General features: G+C 41.7%; 1 protein-coding gene across 2 annotated transcripts in view; it reads right to left on the bottom strand.

Annotated features, from left to right (window-relative positions):
• Window positions 1-20,476, bottom strand: part of unc5db (unc-5 netrin receptor Db) — a 171,638-nt gene that overhangs the window by 41,458 nt on the left and 109,704 nt on the right. The window contains exons 5-9 of one of the 2 annotated variants that reach the window (XM_076731368.1): window positions 17,702-17,882; window positions 16,757-16,924; window positions 9,225-9,389; window positions 5,632-5,664; window positions 3,315-3,500 (exon numbers count right to left, since the gene is read on the bottom strand). In XM_076731368.1, the coding sequence (XP_076587483.1) occupies window positions 3,315-3,500; window positions 5,632-5,664; window positions 9,225-9,389; window positions 16,757-16,924; window positions 17,702-17,882 (733 nt within the window). The remainder of the gene's footprint in view (window positions 1-3,314; window positions 3,501-5,631; window positions 5,665-9,224; window positions 9,390-16,756; window positions 16,925-17,701; window positions 17,883-20,476) is intronic. The other variant, XM_076731369.1, reaches the window with a different exon arrangement.

Raw genomic sequence — 20,476 nt, 5'->3', positions numbered from 1 at the left:
CAGGAGGTCCAGGGCTCGGAGCCACGGTCAGAGCGTTAGATTTAATTACCAAGTACACACACAGCTTGATCTCCATAATCCATCTGCTGGAGTCAGCTCCTCTGGACACTGAGTCGTCCTCCTGAAGGACAGGAGGGAGGGCCAGGAGGGGTGTAGGTGACTGCTCTGTAAATGAGGGGAGTCCTTCAGCTCCCAGTATGGACCCAGCAGCCTGTGGAGGGGGGTCTTCATCTGTGGCCATTAGATGTGACGTCGCTGCCAAACGGAGCGAGGAGTGTGCCGCATTGATCTGGCAGACTCAGACATGTGGTGCCCCTGGATGAGCCGTGCCAAGATAACGGCGAAGTCACTGAGTCCTTGCTGCCCAGCTGTTGCCTGGTGCAAGGCGGGAGGCTAATGTTGTTTTATTTTTAGAGAAATCGTTAATTACCGGGGGCGTGATTTGTGATGAGCATTATGGGGTGTGTTCATTTTGACTTCAACACTCAACTTTTCCTGTTGTTTTGGTCTTTCCAACAGAATTCCTGCCATATTAAAGCATGGAATATGTCCAGACATGAGATAATATAATAAAGTAGTACAGTAATTATACGGCCTCTCCTATTCAAAACACTAAAAAATAATAATAAAATTACTGTAAATAGGACAGCAACTAATCAATATAATACTAAATCACATGTTCAATGTCACAATGCAGACACCTGATATGAACAGAAGTTTCATGGCTTATGGAGTACAGGTCAGCGGATTACATTTCAGTTGCTTAGCAGTTGCAGAAAATCAAAAAAAAGGAAAAAGAAATGCAATTAATTTCCTTTTGATTACTGTGGACATGCTGCAATGTACTGAGTGTCTGTTACAGTAGTGTAAAATGTGGTTTAATGTTTTATGCCTTCCAGCCTTACTGCTGTTACTAAGTTAGCGTATTTCCGATGACTGAATAAACATGTGGTTGATGCAAAGCACACAGTTACAGTAAGTGATGCAGTGGAGTTCAGTCAGAATTACCATGTTATCATCCATGAATGTATGATTTGCCATTAGAGACACATTTTTCAATTATTATCTACATTTAGAGTAGTTCTCAAACATCATTTCATACACTGACTGTATAAGTTGCATATTTTTTTGCTTGTTGCTATAATCTCGAGAAAATCAACACTGCAGACTCTGTTTTAAAGAAACGGAGGGAAGGTTTCTATAGTTTCTGTTTAACAGCATTATTTGACAATGACCATTCTATTTTCAAATGATGTGACCATTTAAATGTAGCTATGAGTGTCGATGCACTGATAAATGATTTTGATGAAGTCATCTGGTTTGGTCACCTATGCCACAATAGTAACACTAACACAAAAACAGATATTCCAAGAGGTCATCAGTGGAGCTCAGAAGCCCATGTCACTACTAAATAATAATAAAAAAACACATTACAGACTGTGTGATACAAATGTCTGCTACTGTCTGGCCAACAGTACAAAGCCCAAACTTATTCAGTTTACTATGATATAAAACAAATGATTAAAAACACTGATTAATATATTGATTCACCGATCCCAAAATATTTGGAAAAACATTTCCAAAATCATTTTGTTCATCACCAAATCCATTATTCTACCAATCACTTGTGAGTATGGTTTCATTCCAGTATACAGTATTAATATTGCATCTGGGATTGAATCTGTGACACCTGTGTTATTGCTTATGTACTCCATCTACTAAGCCACTATGCTCCTTGATTGCACCTACATTACAAATACAGATACAACGCATGAGCAGATATGATGCAGGATAACATTTTCAGATAATTGCTACTGAGATAATGCTCCATAAAAAATGGAAAGATGCATTTTTCATTTCTAAACAGCCTTGCAGTGACAGGGACCCTATAGGCGACGGCAGATATTCCAGCTCTCGGTCAGAGCTGCAGTCCAGTGGACATTACCTCTCTGCAGCTGACATTCGATCACTGCTAAATTTTCTCCCCTCCGGTCGAGTGGAGAATGATCTGATTATCGCTTGAGTGTGCATCTTTAAGAATGGCGCAGCGAAAATGGAATGGCAGTGGTGAGATGAGAGAAGTTAATGAAATGTACCTCAGGTTGAATACCTTGAGGGATAGGTTTGGAATTGGGCCTCTGATTAAAAATCACTCAGAAGGAGAAGTAATGTGAGGAGACAGGGTCAGGTCCAAAGAATCATTCAGCACTCTGCCTTACAGCCTCTCCAGCAGCAGAGAGCCATCCGAAAGCATTTAAGAACTTCTTTAAAATTTAAGGGGTTTTTCATGTAATTATTAGGCACGGGAAAGCTACTGATTTGCAATTAAACACACATTTCAGAGGTGTATTCCCACCGAGAGGAAGTGTTTATAATTTCCTGCAATGTTTATGAATGGTAAAATGTTAAAAATGCAATCACAGCAGAAGTAGGTTAATATAAAATGCCTCGACAACTTCCTCCAAAACAAACTGGGGCTGAGGAAGTGTTCTACATTTCATGGGGAGCCTCGGCCGGGCTAAAAGAGATGAAAATGGAAAGGAGTGATTGTGGCCGGTGGAGGGCACAGCAGGCAGGCTGCGGAGAGCTGGCCTATTTAAATAGGATTGATGACCTGCTGAATGTAGACCCAGCTCGTACCACCTCCCTGCCCCTCGTTTTCCTCATGCCCTTCCTATCGCGTGACGAGGGGTGGGGCCTGACGTTTCCCCGGGCCTTGGGGGAGCCGGGGGCACAGCGTGAGCTCTGGCAGATCTTCTCACGGTGCTGTCACTGTGATGGCGAGGATGGATCACCCCTCGCCACCATGGCTATCACTTGCACTAACCCAGAAGTGTCAGTGACAGTAATATGAATGCCTGTAGCGAAGCTGGCCCGGACAGCCGCAGTCACATAACCAACAGAAGTTATTGCTGTGTACAACAAAAACTGAATTGATGTTCACTGTTCCATACCCATCACATTTATCCATCAGCGGTTTAGGCTAGTGTAATCTGATGGAGGACATTGGTTGACAGTCAAATGTGTGGTCTGCGTGGAGGGGGTGGAGCAGTGCCGCTGTCTATCAGAGAATGATTATCTCCTGCGTCATAATAACAGAGGAGCAGGTCTGTCAAAATAGAAGAGGGGTCTTTTCACTGATTATGGAGGTATAAATCCTGAGCAGACTGGGAGCTGCACACCGTGCTGCTCGATGCAAACAAATGCTATCAATCACAAGGGCGGCCCTGTCGCAGAGGTCTTTGATGACACTGTCTTTTGGCCTTGTGGTTGTTGGTGCGTGTCAACGTGGAGTTGATGGCACTCTCTCTTACCTTGTCTGGTGTTCTTGAAATTGAAAGACTGGAAACCCCCAGCGAGCGCAGAGGAGTCGATGACGTCCACGCCATACTCGCTGTGGTTTTTCCTGTACAGCATGACAGCCACTACGAGGATTGCCACGGCGATGATGCCGGCTCCCAGGCCTGAGTAAAGGGCGACATCGTTGGAGCTGTCCATACCTGAAGCACATGAAACACATGAAAAAGAGAGCTAAATTCTCACATGAAAGCCAGTATTCAGATCGTACCAGATACCTGGCATGCATGAACAAATAAAGGCCAGTTGCTAATAAAGGCCAGGTTATAAAAAAACAAAACTAAAGAACAATATCCATTTCCACAGCACCAATACAATAGAACTCATATTATTTTCGTTGCTGTCCTACTAACTGATGTCAAAAGGGGATCTCCAATGATTTTATACAACAAAGTCTGTTTACAGGTATTCAGGAGTACTACTGCATATGTGAAAAAAGTTGTACAAGGTCTTTTGTGTCCACAGAGGGGACTGCGCAAAATCGGATGAGCCGCCTTAAGTGAGACAGTAGTGAGCTTAGCAGACCTCTGTAGCCCACTTCTCATCCCTGCTTGAGGCTTGTGGCTCGAGGCTACATAAGCCACTACTAGTACGACACTGACACTGGAAACTCTGACTGAACTGTTGGTGGTTGAGTTGCATTATGGGTGATGCAGGCACCACGTTTTGACAAAGACAAAGAATGCGTGGAATAAAAAAGACCTATCTTGAAACAATCCATTGTGAGTTTGTCAATGTTTTTTGGACGCAATGCTAATTCAGTGGAGTACTTTTAAGTCAGACATCAAAACTCAACACTTGTGGTGTTTTTCCACATTAAAAGCCTCCCTACAAAGGGAAAGCATTCGGGGAACTTAACATCTTTTCATTCATGTTACCTTAAAATCGTTGGTGGAAAAAGATAAAGTGGAACACCTGATGAGACTCTTGCTGTTCTGATGGAATTAGTGATGTAGATATGTAGATTACAGTGAATTTATCAATACAGTGGATAAACCTGGAAAAAGTATTGAGTTTGCATTGACTGGGGAGCAGTAAAGTAGAAATATAAGTCTGATTCCTAATCCCTGGTCAGTATTTGAGAATTGACGGTATGCAAATGTGTTCTTCTGAGATTTCTTCAGCACCAGGATCTATCCTTTTTCACTGTGATAATGGCAGCATTGCCAAAAAAGTGAAAAAGCCTTTTTTTAAGTGCTGCACATAAAAGAGCCTAGTCTTTGTTATAATAATAAAGACCCAGAAACCATGAGGAGGGGATGGAAAAAAGCCGCGGAGACAATACGGCTATTATGAAGACATCCAAGGTCAAGCACAGGGAACAGTTACAATGTGTTACACTGGCTGCAGCATGGAAATGAAATAAGAAGGATGGAATGTGGTAAGATGGAGCAGACCATCTGTCTTATCTCTCTATGCTACATTATGCACCACAGATAGGAATAAATGAACATGTCCAGCCGTTACTCTAAACTGTTACATATCACACTCAAGCTGCTAACATGGAGGGTGATTAGCCTAACTGCCTTTAGACCCACCGGTCTATATCCAATAGCTATGATGGATATCTCACAGTGCAGCAAGTCAGAGCCCATGCGGTGTAGCTGGTGGTCATCAGTCGTAGCGAGGACCAATCAGAGGCAAATTAGTTTTGAGTATTTCTACTAGGGTGATCACTCGCCAGACACCAGCTTCATGCACTCCCCGTTCAATCGTTCAACCTTTCCTTAAAGCCTGTGAAGAAGGCAGCGGGCACGACTTTTACACTAATGTGGCAGGTGAATGAAAGCACTCAAGCTAGCATCTGACAATCACTTAGTCGGGCTAACTCCGGCAAGTGATTGAAAGCCGCCACAGAAATGTGAGGACAGCGCAGTAAATCGGTCAAATTAGCTCATTTGCAATGATTACAACCCATTAATCCTCCACAACATAGCACATGTTCACTTGTCACAACCAATATATCTCCTGGCTCAAAGTAGAAGCACAGCTGTGATGTCACGGTTGTCATAAAAGTCGGGCACTGAATAATGACCTGAATGTGTAATGAGCACTGGGTTAAAACAGGAGCTGCTCAAATCAAAGTGAACTAAACGTTTCTCTTCCAGTATGTACTGAGAGACTGTAAACGCATGTCACTCCTGCACTTCTGCTAACTTTAAACTTAGACTTTATCATGTCTTGCCCACAGAATTTAGGGCATTACATATTAGTGGCGGGGGCGAGGGCAGGGGGGGAGTTGAAGATGAAAGAAATCCACAGAGGAAGACTCACTTTGAGGTTTAACGTCATGTAGCAGCTTTCGATCTGCAAAGACAGAGAGATAGAATGAGACAAAGAGGAGAGAAAGTGGTGATTAAAGTCCGATCCTCTGTGAAGTGACTAACAAGTTTGGTCTCAGATCCAACACCCTGAGCAGAGAGATGCTGTCCTGCTGACTGTACAGTAACTGATAATGGCCAGGCAGGCATCATTACTGTCCTCATATCACCAGAGATAAAGGTGGTGAGGTGCAAACTGCTCAAAGGCTTGGAAATACCTCTGAGTGAGCTAATAATCTGCGAACACAAGTCCAAAAACCAGGTTTGGTTTATTGAAGAGGAATGAAGTCACACGCTGTTCTACCAGACTTTCTCCACATGTATATTGTGGAAATCAAAAAGAACATCATGAGCACATTCTAGTAGGGCTGAACAATTTGAAGGAAAAAAGCTTTTTTTTTCCAACCAGAATTGGGACTGTGATTTAAACTGTGTTTATCATAACAAGCTCCTTTTATTGGTGGTTTACATAGTAGTAAACAACATTTATTTTTATGCCGACAATGATAAATGATACTAAATTCCAATCACTTTGGAAAGTGATGCAATAGTATTGACAACAACTGCATAATTGTCCACTTATGGTTATAATGATGAACTGTTGGTAAGTCATGTCTCACTGACCAAGCTTAAAGATGCAATGCGTAAGAAATGGCCACCTATTGAAGGTCACTCACACAAATATAGCGTAGCATGTCACCAGAGAAACCTCTATCTGCTGCTCACCATACTCTTTGCTGTAGCTATCTTTCGCAGTAGCTACTAGCTATTGCTAGCTAGTTAGCTCAGCTGTGAAGCTAGTGGCCTCCAGTGTACTCGGAGCTCGGGGGACCGGGGGAGTGCTGATGTTGAAACTGCAGTCAATAAAACCCTACGCCTGTACGGCCTTGTGGAGCTTCAGAGCACATTTTCAATTTAAAAACACAGTTGATTTCTCACCTCAACAATTGTCAGAAGTGAATTTTGTTGTGAAATTGCATATGAAAATTGTAAAAAAAACCCCCAAAAACTTGCCGCTGTTGTCCCAGCTGGTTGCTGTGACCGATGCAGCACTTGAGGAGAGTTTTGCCAAATCTGTATGACATTTCGGTATTTTTGGCATACTGCAGATTTAGCTTTTATTTGTACACTGCATACTACATGCGACATTTTGACCTAATCAGTACATGCTGCTAATATAGTAGGCGGCATCAAATAGAGCCTGTGACACCAGGGACAACATACATCTTTTCAGCTGCAACTATTAATCGTCTGCCACTACTTTACTCCTGGACTATCACCCTTTGAAGTACAAAGTAGTACTACAAGACGGGATGGGTCGTGGCTAGCTGGTTAGCATGCTAACTGCAGTAAATATCTCTACAACACAATACATAGACGTCTTTGACATTATGTCAAAACTGTTATTTCTTCTTATTCTGTTGATCATTTTAGTTAATTTTGGAATGTTTTATATTAAAATTCTTACATACATATTACATATTATATCTTTGATGAGACTGTTGGCAGTGCTGCACTGTAGCTGCAAAGCTAATGTTAGTTTTCCTGACAGGACCCTCCTTTACTACAGGAAAGAATGGTGCTGTTGTAAACATTCATTCATTCATGCTGTTTTTTTTTGGCTTGCGTCTTTGTTTTTTCTTGGTTGTGGCCTTAATCCCGAATAAAACTGCACCCAGACCCTAAGGAGGGGCCAGTTTGTTAGGGATTGATGATTCTTGACGTGATGAAAAGTGAGGAAATGAGGAATAAGTTTGCCAAGCCTTGCCAATTCATATCCCCATTCCAGAGAGAACGTGCCAGTTGCTTTTCACATTGAACCCAATGTTAGTTGACATTAGCTATTGTTAGCTATGATAAGTATAAATCACACTCTCTTTGGTCCTCCCCTAAACCCCCTCCTTTTTATGGCAAAATGATGACAGAAAGTTGAAACTGAAAACCAGTGACATTCAAAACAAACAAACAAAAACTTGGTGAAAAAAACAAATGAGAGATATGAAGAAAAAAAATGAAATGTTTTTCCATGTATGTGTTTTATTCTTCAGTGGAACACTTTTCATGCCAATACATTTTATTTTTGATGCCAAAATTTACAGTCACTGTTGTAGCGCCACAGAGGCAGAGCCTGGATGATGGCTGGAGCCACAACTAGTTCATCAGAGTCTCTAACACTGCAGCACAGTGAGGGTACAGATGTTTCAGAGAGGAGATGAAAGAAAGCCTAAATGCTTCTGTTTGTCACTGTCTGCTGTGTAGTTCATGCACTTCACTGACAAACCACAGAAAAGTCAGCTAACATTAATGATCAAAGAAAGTTTTCTACCACGTCAGCACTTCTGCTCCAATGTCCAAACCTATATTCCTTTTTTTTTAAACTCAATTCTAACCATGGAAATGAAGTAAGATTTTTCATTGAGTTGTCAATGCTCGTACAGCCTACATAAAACAACAACAAGCAGGGTAAAATACTGTCGCATAGTTTCGTAGGCTGTTGTCAGTGCAGTCGGACTCTCTTAGCACTGTGGTGGTGTGTTTTGCCAAGTCCTTATGAATTCTCCTTCACATTTTTCCTTGACCGTTTCTCATCGATGTCAAGGAAAAGTGTTACAAATAAACATAAGATGCAATTTTTTGACTATTCAGACCTTTGCTGTGATAAGTGCAAACTTATAAATCATATCTTGTGCTCCAAAGTTTAAACTGGAGATTTGAAAACAGTTCACTGTTCAGGAGCTGTCTCTCATGCTCAATAACTACTGTGCTAGCTGCAATGTTATTACCAATATGTCGAAAAGGACTCCCCACCCTGCTTCAGCACTCTTTCTGTTTTCAAACATTAAAATGAAACAGAGTGGTATTTCTTTTCCCTGGGAACAACCTTTGGCTGAGAATGAATAGTATGGATACCAGCATGCTGAAACAGGCAACAGCAAAAACCTGCATTTCATAAATTGGCCAACTCGCACAATTAACATTTATTAGCTGCAGCTGCGTAAATTCAGGAATGTTTGTCCTGATAGGAGGAGCATTTATTGAACTTTCCTGCTCATTTAGACATTAATGTAAGCCACCAATTGTCTCCTGTGATTTGAAAATTGCACTCCTTAAAGCCCAGTTTTGATATAAAAATGTATTGTTCAGCCCTACACTGTTGTCATTATTCACACCATTGCTCGCTCTGGTGAGTAACATTGAAATTTTGAAGTCACTGCATGTGCATGACCCAAACAGTGCAATGACATTTCATTCCAAACGTCAAGCATCATTCAAGAGTGAATGTGAGCACTTCCTTCCCTGTGGCAGATTCAGTATGACATACAATATGTCAAGTGAGCAGCACACAGGAGAAAGAGCGCTGACATTATCATGCATTGGGCATCTGTGTCAATCCACAGTGTGATTTCTTTTTCCAACACACCTCCTGTTCAAACATGCTTGTGATGATTTGTCACGTTACAGTGAGTGTATATATGATGATGATGATAATGACAGGAAAATGATGGCAATGATGATCATGATGCCCAGCAGGGAGAAAGGCCTTACTCTGGGTACACAGTCCATCTGTGCAGTTCTCTGTGGCCTTGCTGCTCCCTTCGCACATTTTGCCTCGGTGTCTGGGTGCTGGGGAGTTGCATTCCCGGTTCCGCTGCCTCTCACACTGGCTGCTGCATACGGTCCATTCGCTCCACTCGTCCCAGCCTCCATCAACTACAACATGAGGACATATGCAAATGTGGACAAAGAGATTAACAGATATACTGCCTGTGTCAGCACACATACTAAAAAGGCAAACAGAAAGACAAGGAGAATTCATTTGAGGCACGCAGGAGGCAGCTCAGTTAACAGGCTAGTCAAAGAAAGACAAAATGACATCACAGCTTGATTAACATTCATAGATATCTTAAGGGTGGTTCAACATTTGATAACTATGCTAAGTGAAAAGATGGATATCAACTTCATGTCCATATGTTAGATACTGGAGTCTGGAATAGATTCTCCTGGATTAGCAGGAGAAAGCATCAAAGTGCTTTCCAAAGGCAACTGGACTTGCCTGTGGTTCTGGAGGACATTTCACCTCTCTTCCAAGAGGCTTCTTCAGTTCTGACAGACAGACTGGTGAGGAGTCCCAGGCATTTATCCACTTGCAGGATCACTGACCCACCAGCTATCATGCGAGTCCTTAGAGTCACACGAGTCATGGCGTTGATGGGTCAATGGGTGTTGGTGGGTGAGTAATGGCGTGAATGTGAGGGTTGTTGACCCACCTGGCCATAGCTAAGCAGGTGATTGGAGGCAGGGGGAGATGGCTAGCAGCCAAATTAACCTAAAATTCTCCTATTTAGGAGATATAAAGTGTTCTTGAGTCAACTTGAGAGTTTGTTTGTAGTCACATTTTTAACTTCGTTCAGAGCCAGGCTAGCTGTTACCCCTGCTGAAGCTAACATAACTTACATCATGATCAAGCCTGTAGGAAGCGCTTTGAAACCAATTTGACATAGTGGCCAAACTATGCAATTACAATGTCACATGATGCACACTGTCCCAAAAAGACTGTTCTCCATAGACTCACATTGTGAAAGAAGCAGCTGTCAAACGGTGGACACATTTTTTGAGCATCACCGCCCCACTGAAATGACATGTTTCACTATCAGAAGTTGATCCATTTGGTTGGATCACATAAGGAAAGTCTAAAAGAGCCACACATTTTGATCATTTTATCTCCATTCAAATTGTCGGAGGGCTAAACCAAACTCAGCCAGCAGTTCAACAGTTCCCAAAATGTTGAAATGTTTCCTTAAGATATTAAGATATTATATTAAGATATTTCTGTCCAAATTTCAACAAAGGGAGTATGTCTATTAAGTAGCTACAGACTATGTCAACTTTCAGTTTTATTTACACACATTAAATGTTTAAATGTTTCATTAATCAGCTTACACATACACATACTCAGTATAACACGCAGTACGCAGGGTGATGTGGTGGCACAGCTTGAGAGACGTTTTCTTCCCATTAACCCCCAGGCCTGTTTATATAATGGGATTTGATGCAAGACTATGAAACAAAGACAGCCTGGTGCATGCTAATAGCTGGGATTCCTCTGCCATGCTCTGTCATCTGATCAAGGAAGAACTCATCATGCTTAGCTTAACAAATATTGGGAGACCATATGGCGCCTGAAGATTTTTTGGCAGCAGATGCAATGTAATACAGTCTTGTGGGCGGTGGAGAAGGTAATCTTCCTTTGTGGTGTTCCATAGTTCCTACCTACGCTCTGCATTTGTTTGTGGTTTCTTCTAAGCTACTTGAGAAGAAATGCAAATGACGTGTTTGTACGATGTGGAGAGAATGCTGAGTGCTTCTTGGTTTGACCACATTGGCTGGTGAGTGTATGCATGCGTACTGTATCTCCTGACAGTTCCCCTATGACTTGTTGCTGTGATTCTGTTGAATGAGCTCACCTGCCTACTGCTAAACAATAGATACAGTCTGGCAGGCTGACTGTAACACCAGCAAAACTTTTCTCTCTTTCAACTCGTGGATACTTCTCAGCATCCAAGCCTCATTTTTGCTGCTCACTGCATTCTTCATGTGTAATTTCTGAAACTGGTTAGTCACCAGATCCTCATTAATTTGCTATGGTGACATGCTGCAGCTAAGCAAACTGCTCTTGCGTTTCTTGGTTATTGGTTTTTCTGGTTGAAGCTATTCCAAAAACAGCAGGGGATTTCTTTTTCCAAAAAACAACCTTATGCAAAGCAAATATTAAAGTTTTCATAAACTTACTGTAGATTTAACCCCTGTCATGCTGCATAAAGTGGTAATAGATGGACATGGACATGTGCAGAACTGCAAAAAGGATTGCTACAGTAGCTAATCTAATAATTATACCTGTTAGTATATCTTGGCTTCAAACCAGCTCTTACTCAGTGTCATCGCAAGACAAGTCTGTGTGCAGTCTGTCTGCAGAGTCCATGGAAGAAACATCATTGACTGTTTATCTCTTTCAGCAACAGCACCATGATCTTTAAGATCTAAAGAGGCAAACTGAGAAGAAGAAAATGAAAACACGCTTGACTGTTCTCTCCATGGATCTAGCCCTGTGAAACTTTGTCATGGTGCCATAGTCAAAGCCATCTTATATAAATTATTCACCAATCTGTGTAAGATTAATAAAACAAAGCAAAATTTGTGTTGCTGTTGCACCATTGTACTATATTGTGTCCCATGTCTCCCATGGACAAAAAAGGATAATGATTAAAAACAGCTCACAGATATATAGTTTCAGTCAAGCCATTTCCTAAAAGTGCTACATCCTGTAGTTTTTTCCAAACATTAATTATAAAAGGACAAAATAGTGCATCTGGCTGGGAGCAGTTTGGGGACCATTTTCACCCATGAATTTGATGTTCTACTGCAGCAAGACAGTATACGGCATCAGTCAAAATAAACTACAATCCCCATGCTCATTGTTAAGAAGAAACATGACACACTCAGCGCATTGGTGGAGCTCAGTGATGTGTTTTCTTTGTTTTTGGACAACAACTTATCCAAGTTGCCACTGTGGCAGTAACAAGATAAGTGCATGAATCACTCCCTGTTTTCCACTTATTCTTTGACAGATGTGAAAATTGTAGTCATGCAACACTACACTTGTCAGTGATCGTGATTCATGTGTCAGAAATATCAATTTACAATTAAAAATAATAATAAACCAGTGAGTGTTCATAATAAATGCGACTTCTGACACAGTGTGGGATTCCTGTGCTTCAGTAGCTTTAAACATACAATCACCTGGTGACCTGAGTGACAGCGAGTGGAATGGGACCACAAGCAGGAAACAACAAACATCTCTACTTCTAACCATTGAGGTGTTTATGGACCACATACTAAAACGTAGTGTAATGGTAGCATGAGTATAGAAGAATCATAAGGTCAGCAAACTAACTCAGCAATGTTGGGTACACAGCAACATCTTCTCAAACATTACTATTATAAGCTAACATTAGCCACCATTAACTACTGGTCATACCAGAGCAAATAAGACTGTTGCAGCAAAACCCCTGCGTGCATATGCTTGGGTGTATTTTATTGCACCTGATTTCACGCTTTCATTTGCAAGAGGACGGATGTTGCCGCGTTTGTCATTTAGTTGCAGTAGTTGGTTGCTGTCTGAGATGCCTCTACATCTTACACACTGGTCTTTTTTTTATTGTAAAATTCACATTTCAAATTAAATTGTATTCTCCCATAATCCTCTTCATATTACTGCTGCTCCCATGACAACAGACGTAGCTGATACATTAGGGAGCCTGAGATCACTTCAGTGATGTCTAATTAGGTGGAGATGTCATTGCCAAAAAATACAAAAAAAAAAAAACCAAAATAAAAAAATAAAAATATATGAGGACTGTGCGGTACACAATCAGTATTGACTTACTTTTAATCACTTTTTCACTCCTTCAATCAAACACTTCAGTCTCCACAACATGAGTTTCATTTCGAGCAGTATTCTCTTCCCTCTTTGCTGTTTCTTGTTAAGTGGCTATCTCCCTCATCATGGCGTAGCCCCTGACCTCATCCATCCTTTGTGCTACCCCTGCACTCAGACCATCATTAAGACGATGCTCTGGGCTGTCTTGTCAGAACCGGACGGGCTTGTCAATCAGCAGCTCAGACAGCTGGGTTCATCGCAGTCTACTCTTTGCTCCTGTCTGCATCTCCGTCCTCTCACAAAGACATGGATCGACCCTGATAACATGCCCACTTCCCTCTCTGCTGCATGCTACTCTAGTCATTCCTTGTGGTGGCACAAGTCTGCTTATGTCTGCTCAAGTAGACAACTTATTCCTCTTCTTTTGCAATTAATTATTTTTTCATGTGAACTCAAACAAACATCAATCAAAGATAACCCACCCTCCCCTCTCTTAATGCTGCGTTTAAGGCTGACAGCTTTAATTGGCAGTGAGAGGCAGCTAGTTGAAAACTTCGATATCCAGACATCAGTCAATGTCTAGAAATTCCATTTTTGTTTCAGACTACAAGCCAGAAACTGAGTTTTGAAAGGCAGACATTGCAGCACCTTGAAAAGCAAAAGGCTGAGTCATTGTTATTGATCGCCCACCTCGTCAGAGTTTTTCCTGCACAGAAATCCAAGGCAGCTGACAGCGTCATTTTCTGTGCCACCTTCAAAACAAGATGCATGTTGCTGGCAATTTTAACTAGAAACTGTGTACGTGCATAAATATAAAGCCTGGGTGTAAAAGATAAGTACAACATAAGAAAATGACACCCACTCGCCCTTATTGATTAATGGAAGGAAAGTATAACACTTTCCAATTCAGCGCTAAATTGAAGAACTGAAATATCTGCTTTTTGAAAAAATGATCATTTTTTGTGATGTTCTCTGGGTTACACAAATATTTTGAATCTGATAGACTTCATCATTGATGGAGAGGAAAGAGCACTTTGATACCAGGTGAGAAAGTGGGCAGAGTTTGCCAGGATACCGGTCCTGGATTATTGAACCCAAAATGAGAGTGCCTGTGGGATAAAAAGCTTTGCATTCTTAATATTTTTTGGTCAAACATAGCTTGTAGAGTTTTCTGGAACACAAACAAAGTCATGGTTAAATCCTGGAAGATGAGAAATCAATGCCCTGTCTTTACAAGAATGTAGATATAATGTTATGACATTGTAAAGAATTGTCAAAAACAAAATATAACCCAGATGCAGCACAATAAATCCTCTTTTTAACATAACTGACAAACTTTTATGAACTGTCAGCTTTCTTTCTAATTCCCTCCACCTGACATCTGTATCTTTCTACCAGATCCACATCTCTCCCTCATCCTGTTCTGGCATTCTCTGTTGCCATTAAGCTAGACCTGACTGTCTGTCCCCATCTGTGCCTTGGCAGTCTGAGGCCCCACAAACTGAACAAATTGGCACAAGGTACGCTTGTTGGATGACCTCACCAATTTCGGAGTCCTGGCTTTCAAGCTTCTAAGCTCTTTAGGAAAACAAGACAATATGTGGAAACTTCCAGGCTGTTTACGGGATGTGAAGCAATAAGCTGGGACTGATGTGTCTACAGGAGCCCAATGTCTGCACAAAGGTGACAAGGAACGGAGGCCAATTCTATACCTTTAGCATGGGTTCACTTCACGTGTTTATAATGACAATGGGATTTACTGACAGAAAGAAAAGTGAAGCGAAACTGACAACCCCCTGCAGCCTCACCCTGTCTCACCTCACTGCTTCATTTCACTAGTGGCTGTCTTTGAACTGGATTGAACCTTTCTGTCTGGCATGGCTCCACAGAGAAAAGGATGGAAGCTGACAAAAGTTTACATTCGGTTGAACTGGTGTAATGTCTCTTTTTTAATTATTTATACACAAAACAGCTTCTTTTAGACACTTTTTATTGGTTCCTTTAATTGGTTGCAATGATTCTCTTCCCTCTCAGAACTGAATGTACACAGAAGAGAAAATGTCTTTCTTCCTATGCAGATAGGACCCATTTGCGATACTGTATGTCAGGTTGTAGCCATCAAACATATCTGATTGTGTCTTGCCAGTTTAGATCTGTCAGAGATTTGAGATTAAGGTCTACGTACATATTTCAGGCAGAAATAATGTCATTGGTTGAGTTAAGCATCAGTGTACAAAGCTGTAGGGCAACTGTTATCTCGAGCAAACCTGTCTCTTAAGCTTCCTTTCACACATAACGTATTTGCATTACCAAATTTTTATTTGTAAGAAACATGCAGCATTTATATTGAATGTATCTGCATCCTGTTTAATGCTAATGCAAAATGCTGACACAAGTATATTGGCAAAAACATGTTGACTTTTAGGTTGGTTGAGCATAATCCAGTTGTGATATGCAGTATATTTCCACAGTTATGATGACAGCCACAGCTGACTATAGGTTGTCTATAGGTTGTTTTATTGTTACCAGGAATAAACTGCTACTGGGAGCCAATCAGTGCTTCATTTCTTACAGAATGCAAGAGAAAATACAGAACTGCTACATTTACACACTAAACTAAGATGGTGGTTCAAGTAAGCATCACCTGCTTAAATTTCTGCTGTTCTGTTAGCATTTAGCTCAAAGGCGTGCTGTGCTGAAGTCCAGCCTCATAGAGCTGCTATCATGGTGGTGGACTCTTTTTACCGCCTCTGACTTCTGTGGTTAAGCAGACCAATAAGACTATATTTGACTCCATAGCAGGGCCTGCTTTGAAGAACTGGTTCAGACATACAACTCAAGCCTGCAGATTTATCTGTCGGTTGACGGGCCTGAATGTATACACCACTCACACAATGAGATAACCCTTGCCTCTGTGAGAATAAACCTCACCCTTCTACTCAGAACAACAAAGCCCCCCCGCGTTTGCTCTTGTAAGGTAAAAACTCATTCCTTCAAGAAGTACCTCTGCTCACCTTCTGCCCCTGAATCACACAGTACACTGAGTCATATCTCCTCTCTCACTGCTGCCTCCTTTACTCACTTTATTTTGCATTATAAATCCTCTGTTCTTTATGCTCTTTTTATTTTCTTCCATGAGTCATCAGTCCAGTGGTACAGGGATGTTGTCAGGTCACTATGGATCTGTTCCCTGCAATCCTTATTACTGGTTGTCTGTAATGCTAAATGAGGCTGGATTTTAAGCTCATTCAAGCCATTTAAGCCACCCTGGATATCAGCAACGGATAAATGTCTGTCATGTTATTGTGGGTGACATGCTACAATAGTGCAATGTGCCCAAAAAAAATGATGTGGTGATGCAGCATGTCATCTGACAACACAAAGGAAAAAATGGTGCTAGAAGTGTAAATAATTAATACCTTGTCATCCACTAATATCATTAGTATATGAAATGTGAACATAGTTCTTACATTTTGGCAGCCTGTCATAATCTCTGACATGTCAGCTTAAGCTTTCTCCAGCAAAGATTAGTAACTGTTGACACCTAGAGAAAAGCAACTTTTCTCTATGCACAGCTCCTTAAAGTTTTACTTCAGTGTTATATTTCTATGCAGAAACTCTGAGTTTAGGTGGAACTGACTTGGGCAGAGTGCATTGCAGGTGATCTTCTGTACAGACATGCCCTCGCAGAAAGCCCCGCCGTTGAGAGGCGCCGGGTTAGTACAGGTTCGAGATCGCTTCTGGACACCCCGCCCACATGGCACATTACAGGCAGACCACTCTGTCCACAGGGACCAGCCGCCGTTCACTGGAGAGAGTTCAACAAAGTTAGAGAACAAGAAGAACGAGTGCACAGCAACACATATTACTTTTCCAGAACTCTGGCATAGTTAAATACTCTAACAAGAGCTGGGGTTATTAATGATGCAGGCTCCGAGGCACTGCAAGGCAACAATGCATAACTGCTGAAGCAGATTGAGCACAGCACATTCATTGTGGTGGATATACAGCTCCCTCTTTCCTAATTGCCAGTTCAATGTTCCTTGCTCTTGGATTAAGATAAAGACGTGAAACTGTGCAAAAGCAAAGAAAACAGCCATTAAATGAAATTGCCATTTCTAAAGGCGACACTGATTCATACTGGTCGACAGGTTGGAGTCAACCACTTAGTGCTCTGACTGAAGCAGTTTACTCAATGATCTCTCCGTCTTACGTGTGCACAAACGAAATGTTTAGCAGTGCTATCAAAGCTGGTGAACCCACATTGCTGAAAGGCCTCTGGCAAATAAATACTTAATAAGCAACACTCCTTTTAAATGAGATTAAGACACAGTGGCTTATTTCCTTTCATAAAGTACACATTGATTTTGAATGAGAGGCAGTAAATTGGGTCTTTGAATAATACATTCATCGAAATAAAGACGAAACATTGCTCTTCACTGGAAACATGGAGATGGGTCTCTTAATCACTTGTGTAGGGGTGCAGGAAACCAAACAAATTGATCTGAAGTGCCATGTAAACAGTATGTCAGCACACTGTAATGTGGTGTAACAGGCAATAACAGCAGCTTGGAGGACAGCGTACCAAAGACTATCACAGTGGCTGTGGCACTGCGTCTCTTAGCCACAATGTTGCTGGCCAGACAGGTGTAGTTGCCCGAGTCGGACAGCCGTGCCTCGTTGATGATGAGGTTGTGGTCCGCTCGGGTATCGATGTTGTCGTCAGTCAGGGAACTCAGCAGTTCCTCGTTTTTTAGCCATTCCACCTGAACAAGAGAGGTGACAGAGGTAAGAGATAGGATGCACTTCTGTGAAAAACATGACATACCTGTTCTAAAACATTAATCAATCATTACAAGGCTCAGGTTGGCTCATTACAACCTGGATCTTATTTATAGGATGAAGTTTGACAGAACAAGAAGAGCAAGCAGTCAGTTAATGAGGCAGGTTGAAAAGGCAGGAGTATAGCTGTTTTATTTCAAGCATATTTTTGGAGGTAAAACTTGTAAGAGTGAGCACACCTGAAATGTTGACAATAATAGTAACGCAAGTCATCATTTTGCCATCCTTTTTCACTTTCTCTTCTAAATATGTTTGGATAACCTGGAGGTTATCGGGGTTGACTGCTCCTGGGATAACCATGATGACTCAATCCCCCTCCCAAATCACTTGAATGTCTTCATAGGCTCCTAAAGCGTCCCCCTAACACATCGGCAGTATTGCAAATTTGCTTCATTTTCCCAAATAAAATTCTGACGTCAGCAGTGGTAACCTTCTCTTTCATTGATTTCAGGTTTTCCAAATGTTTAATCACATTTTGCTTCAGGTTGCCAATTTAGCCAATTTTGTTCAGGGGTCATAAATGCATCACTGAAAGTGAATGAGCCTGTGACGTCAGGCATTCACTCAAGTCAAAACATACAATAAAACTGTATATCCTCAAGGTATAAAACTAAAACCCTATTCAGACTGTATTTACGTCCATAGGGGACATGGGGTAATTTTGCACTGGATAGAGATTTTAATCCACTCTGTCATCATGCAGCTATATGTAGGTACTGGTGTTCTCTTTTGGCTAGTCCTAGTATATGTGTATTATAGACTAGTCTGGAATGATAAGATCAATTACAGGGGAGCACAGTGATTATTTCATTGCCCACCTCCCCCTGTAATGCTAATAGGCGGTATCATCAACCCTATCAAACTTAATTGTCATTCTTGATGCAACTACTTCTGTCGCTTTTTGTGTGTATGTTCTGAACAGCATGAATGCCTTCGAAGGTAGAATGTTTGAAAGTGTGCACTGTTGTTGTTCCCCATTTGCATCAAGGCTAAAAGTATAAGCCATGGAGCTCTTGGAGAGTGATCGGGAGGCTGTGATGGCAGGCTTTTGGTCCTGTCTTTGAGCACTGAAAACACATAAACACACTGGCTTTTAGACTGGTTTGTCACAAGCATACTGAACCTTCATCTGACCTCCTCAGAAGATGCTGATTTCATATTGGGATTTACTCTGTATAACCACAGCTAGGCTGCACAATCACCAATACTAAAGCCATTAGGCAGGCAAAAGAAGCACTATAACCAATTACCAGCAACAGACGGGAAAACTAATTATGAATTACAAACTTAGTGACGCTTTAGTGCTTCTACCCTGGTAAAGGAGCTGCATCGCTGCGTTTGCAAATTATATTCCTAGTGTGGCAGAATGGGCTGGGCTGATGGATTTATGGGACGCACACAGGCACCCTTTATAATAAACAACACTCAGACAGGATGCAAATAGGAAGTGTGGCTGAGTGCCTGTGGGCATGCAAACACTGGGTAAATAGAAATGACATACAGACCCCAGGGATGATGGATTGCAGGTATATATTGACACAAATAAATATGATAATGAACATCATAACACAGTAATCATTTCTCACATTTTCAATTTTTTCACACTTATTTGAGTCAATTGTATCACTGTTAGAAAGAGTGGGAATATTTCTTTTTCACATGAGACAAGTACAGTACAATCACAGTGGCTGAAGCCTCCTTTTTCTCCTGTTTGCCTTGAAGAAAACTTGGAGGCCGATCATCAAAGGTTCCCAGATTCTTCTATACAATTAAAAGATAGCCTTTAGCACGGGTTTCGTCAGAGGTAAAGCGCTTAGCATCAGTGATAGATAAGAAAATAGAGAGACTCGGGGAGTTTGGCTCTAATTTCTCATGATTAAAGTCATCTGTCACTGAATGGGTGACACAAGTGGTGGCACTCCCATCCTCTGACTCTTTATGTATTTATTTCAATTTTATCCTGGGAAATTTGTGACTTGAAAGAGGCAATTAACGTGCAGCACGCACCGGCCCTCGCAGTGTTTGGGGCCACGCTGCACATTAGCTGTCTGTCTGCTGCTAACAGCCCTTGGGTAATGATGAAAAGATTCACCGAGCAGAAGGGAAGAGAGAGAGAGAGGAACGGGGGAGGGGGAGGGAAAAAAAAATGAAGGGACAAAAACAAATTAGCCTGGCAAGTGTGTGGCAGAGGATGTGAGAAATGAATTGCCTAATTGGCACATTTGTTTCAATTAGGATGTGGTCATCAGTGTCAGCCTTGACGGAGGGGTTTCCAGGCAGGGCCCCAGATCAGGGCTTCCTCTCTGTGATTTCAACACCCAGACCACCCCTGAAGGTCACCTCCTCAAGCCCCACACAGCAGCCCAGTCCTCTCATCTACTTAAGTATACACACACACACACACACACACACACACACACACACACACATCTTATTCAGATGACATTTGCTGATGATTAGATGCTGAGAAATGTGGTGGCTGAGGGGCAATTAGAGGACAGAGGAGCAATGTAATGGG

Source organism: Chaetodon auriga, chromosome 5, assembly GCF_051107435.1.
Source record: "Chaetodon auriga isolate fChaAug3 chromosome 5, fChaAug3.hap1, whole genome shotgun sequence".
Taxonomy (NCBI): domain Eukaryota; kingdom Metazoa; phylum Chordata; class Actinopteri; order Chaetodontiformes; family Chaetodontidae; genus Chaetodon; species Chaetodon auriga.
This window is presented reverse-complemented; position numbering and strand designations above follow the sequence as displayed.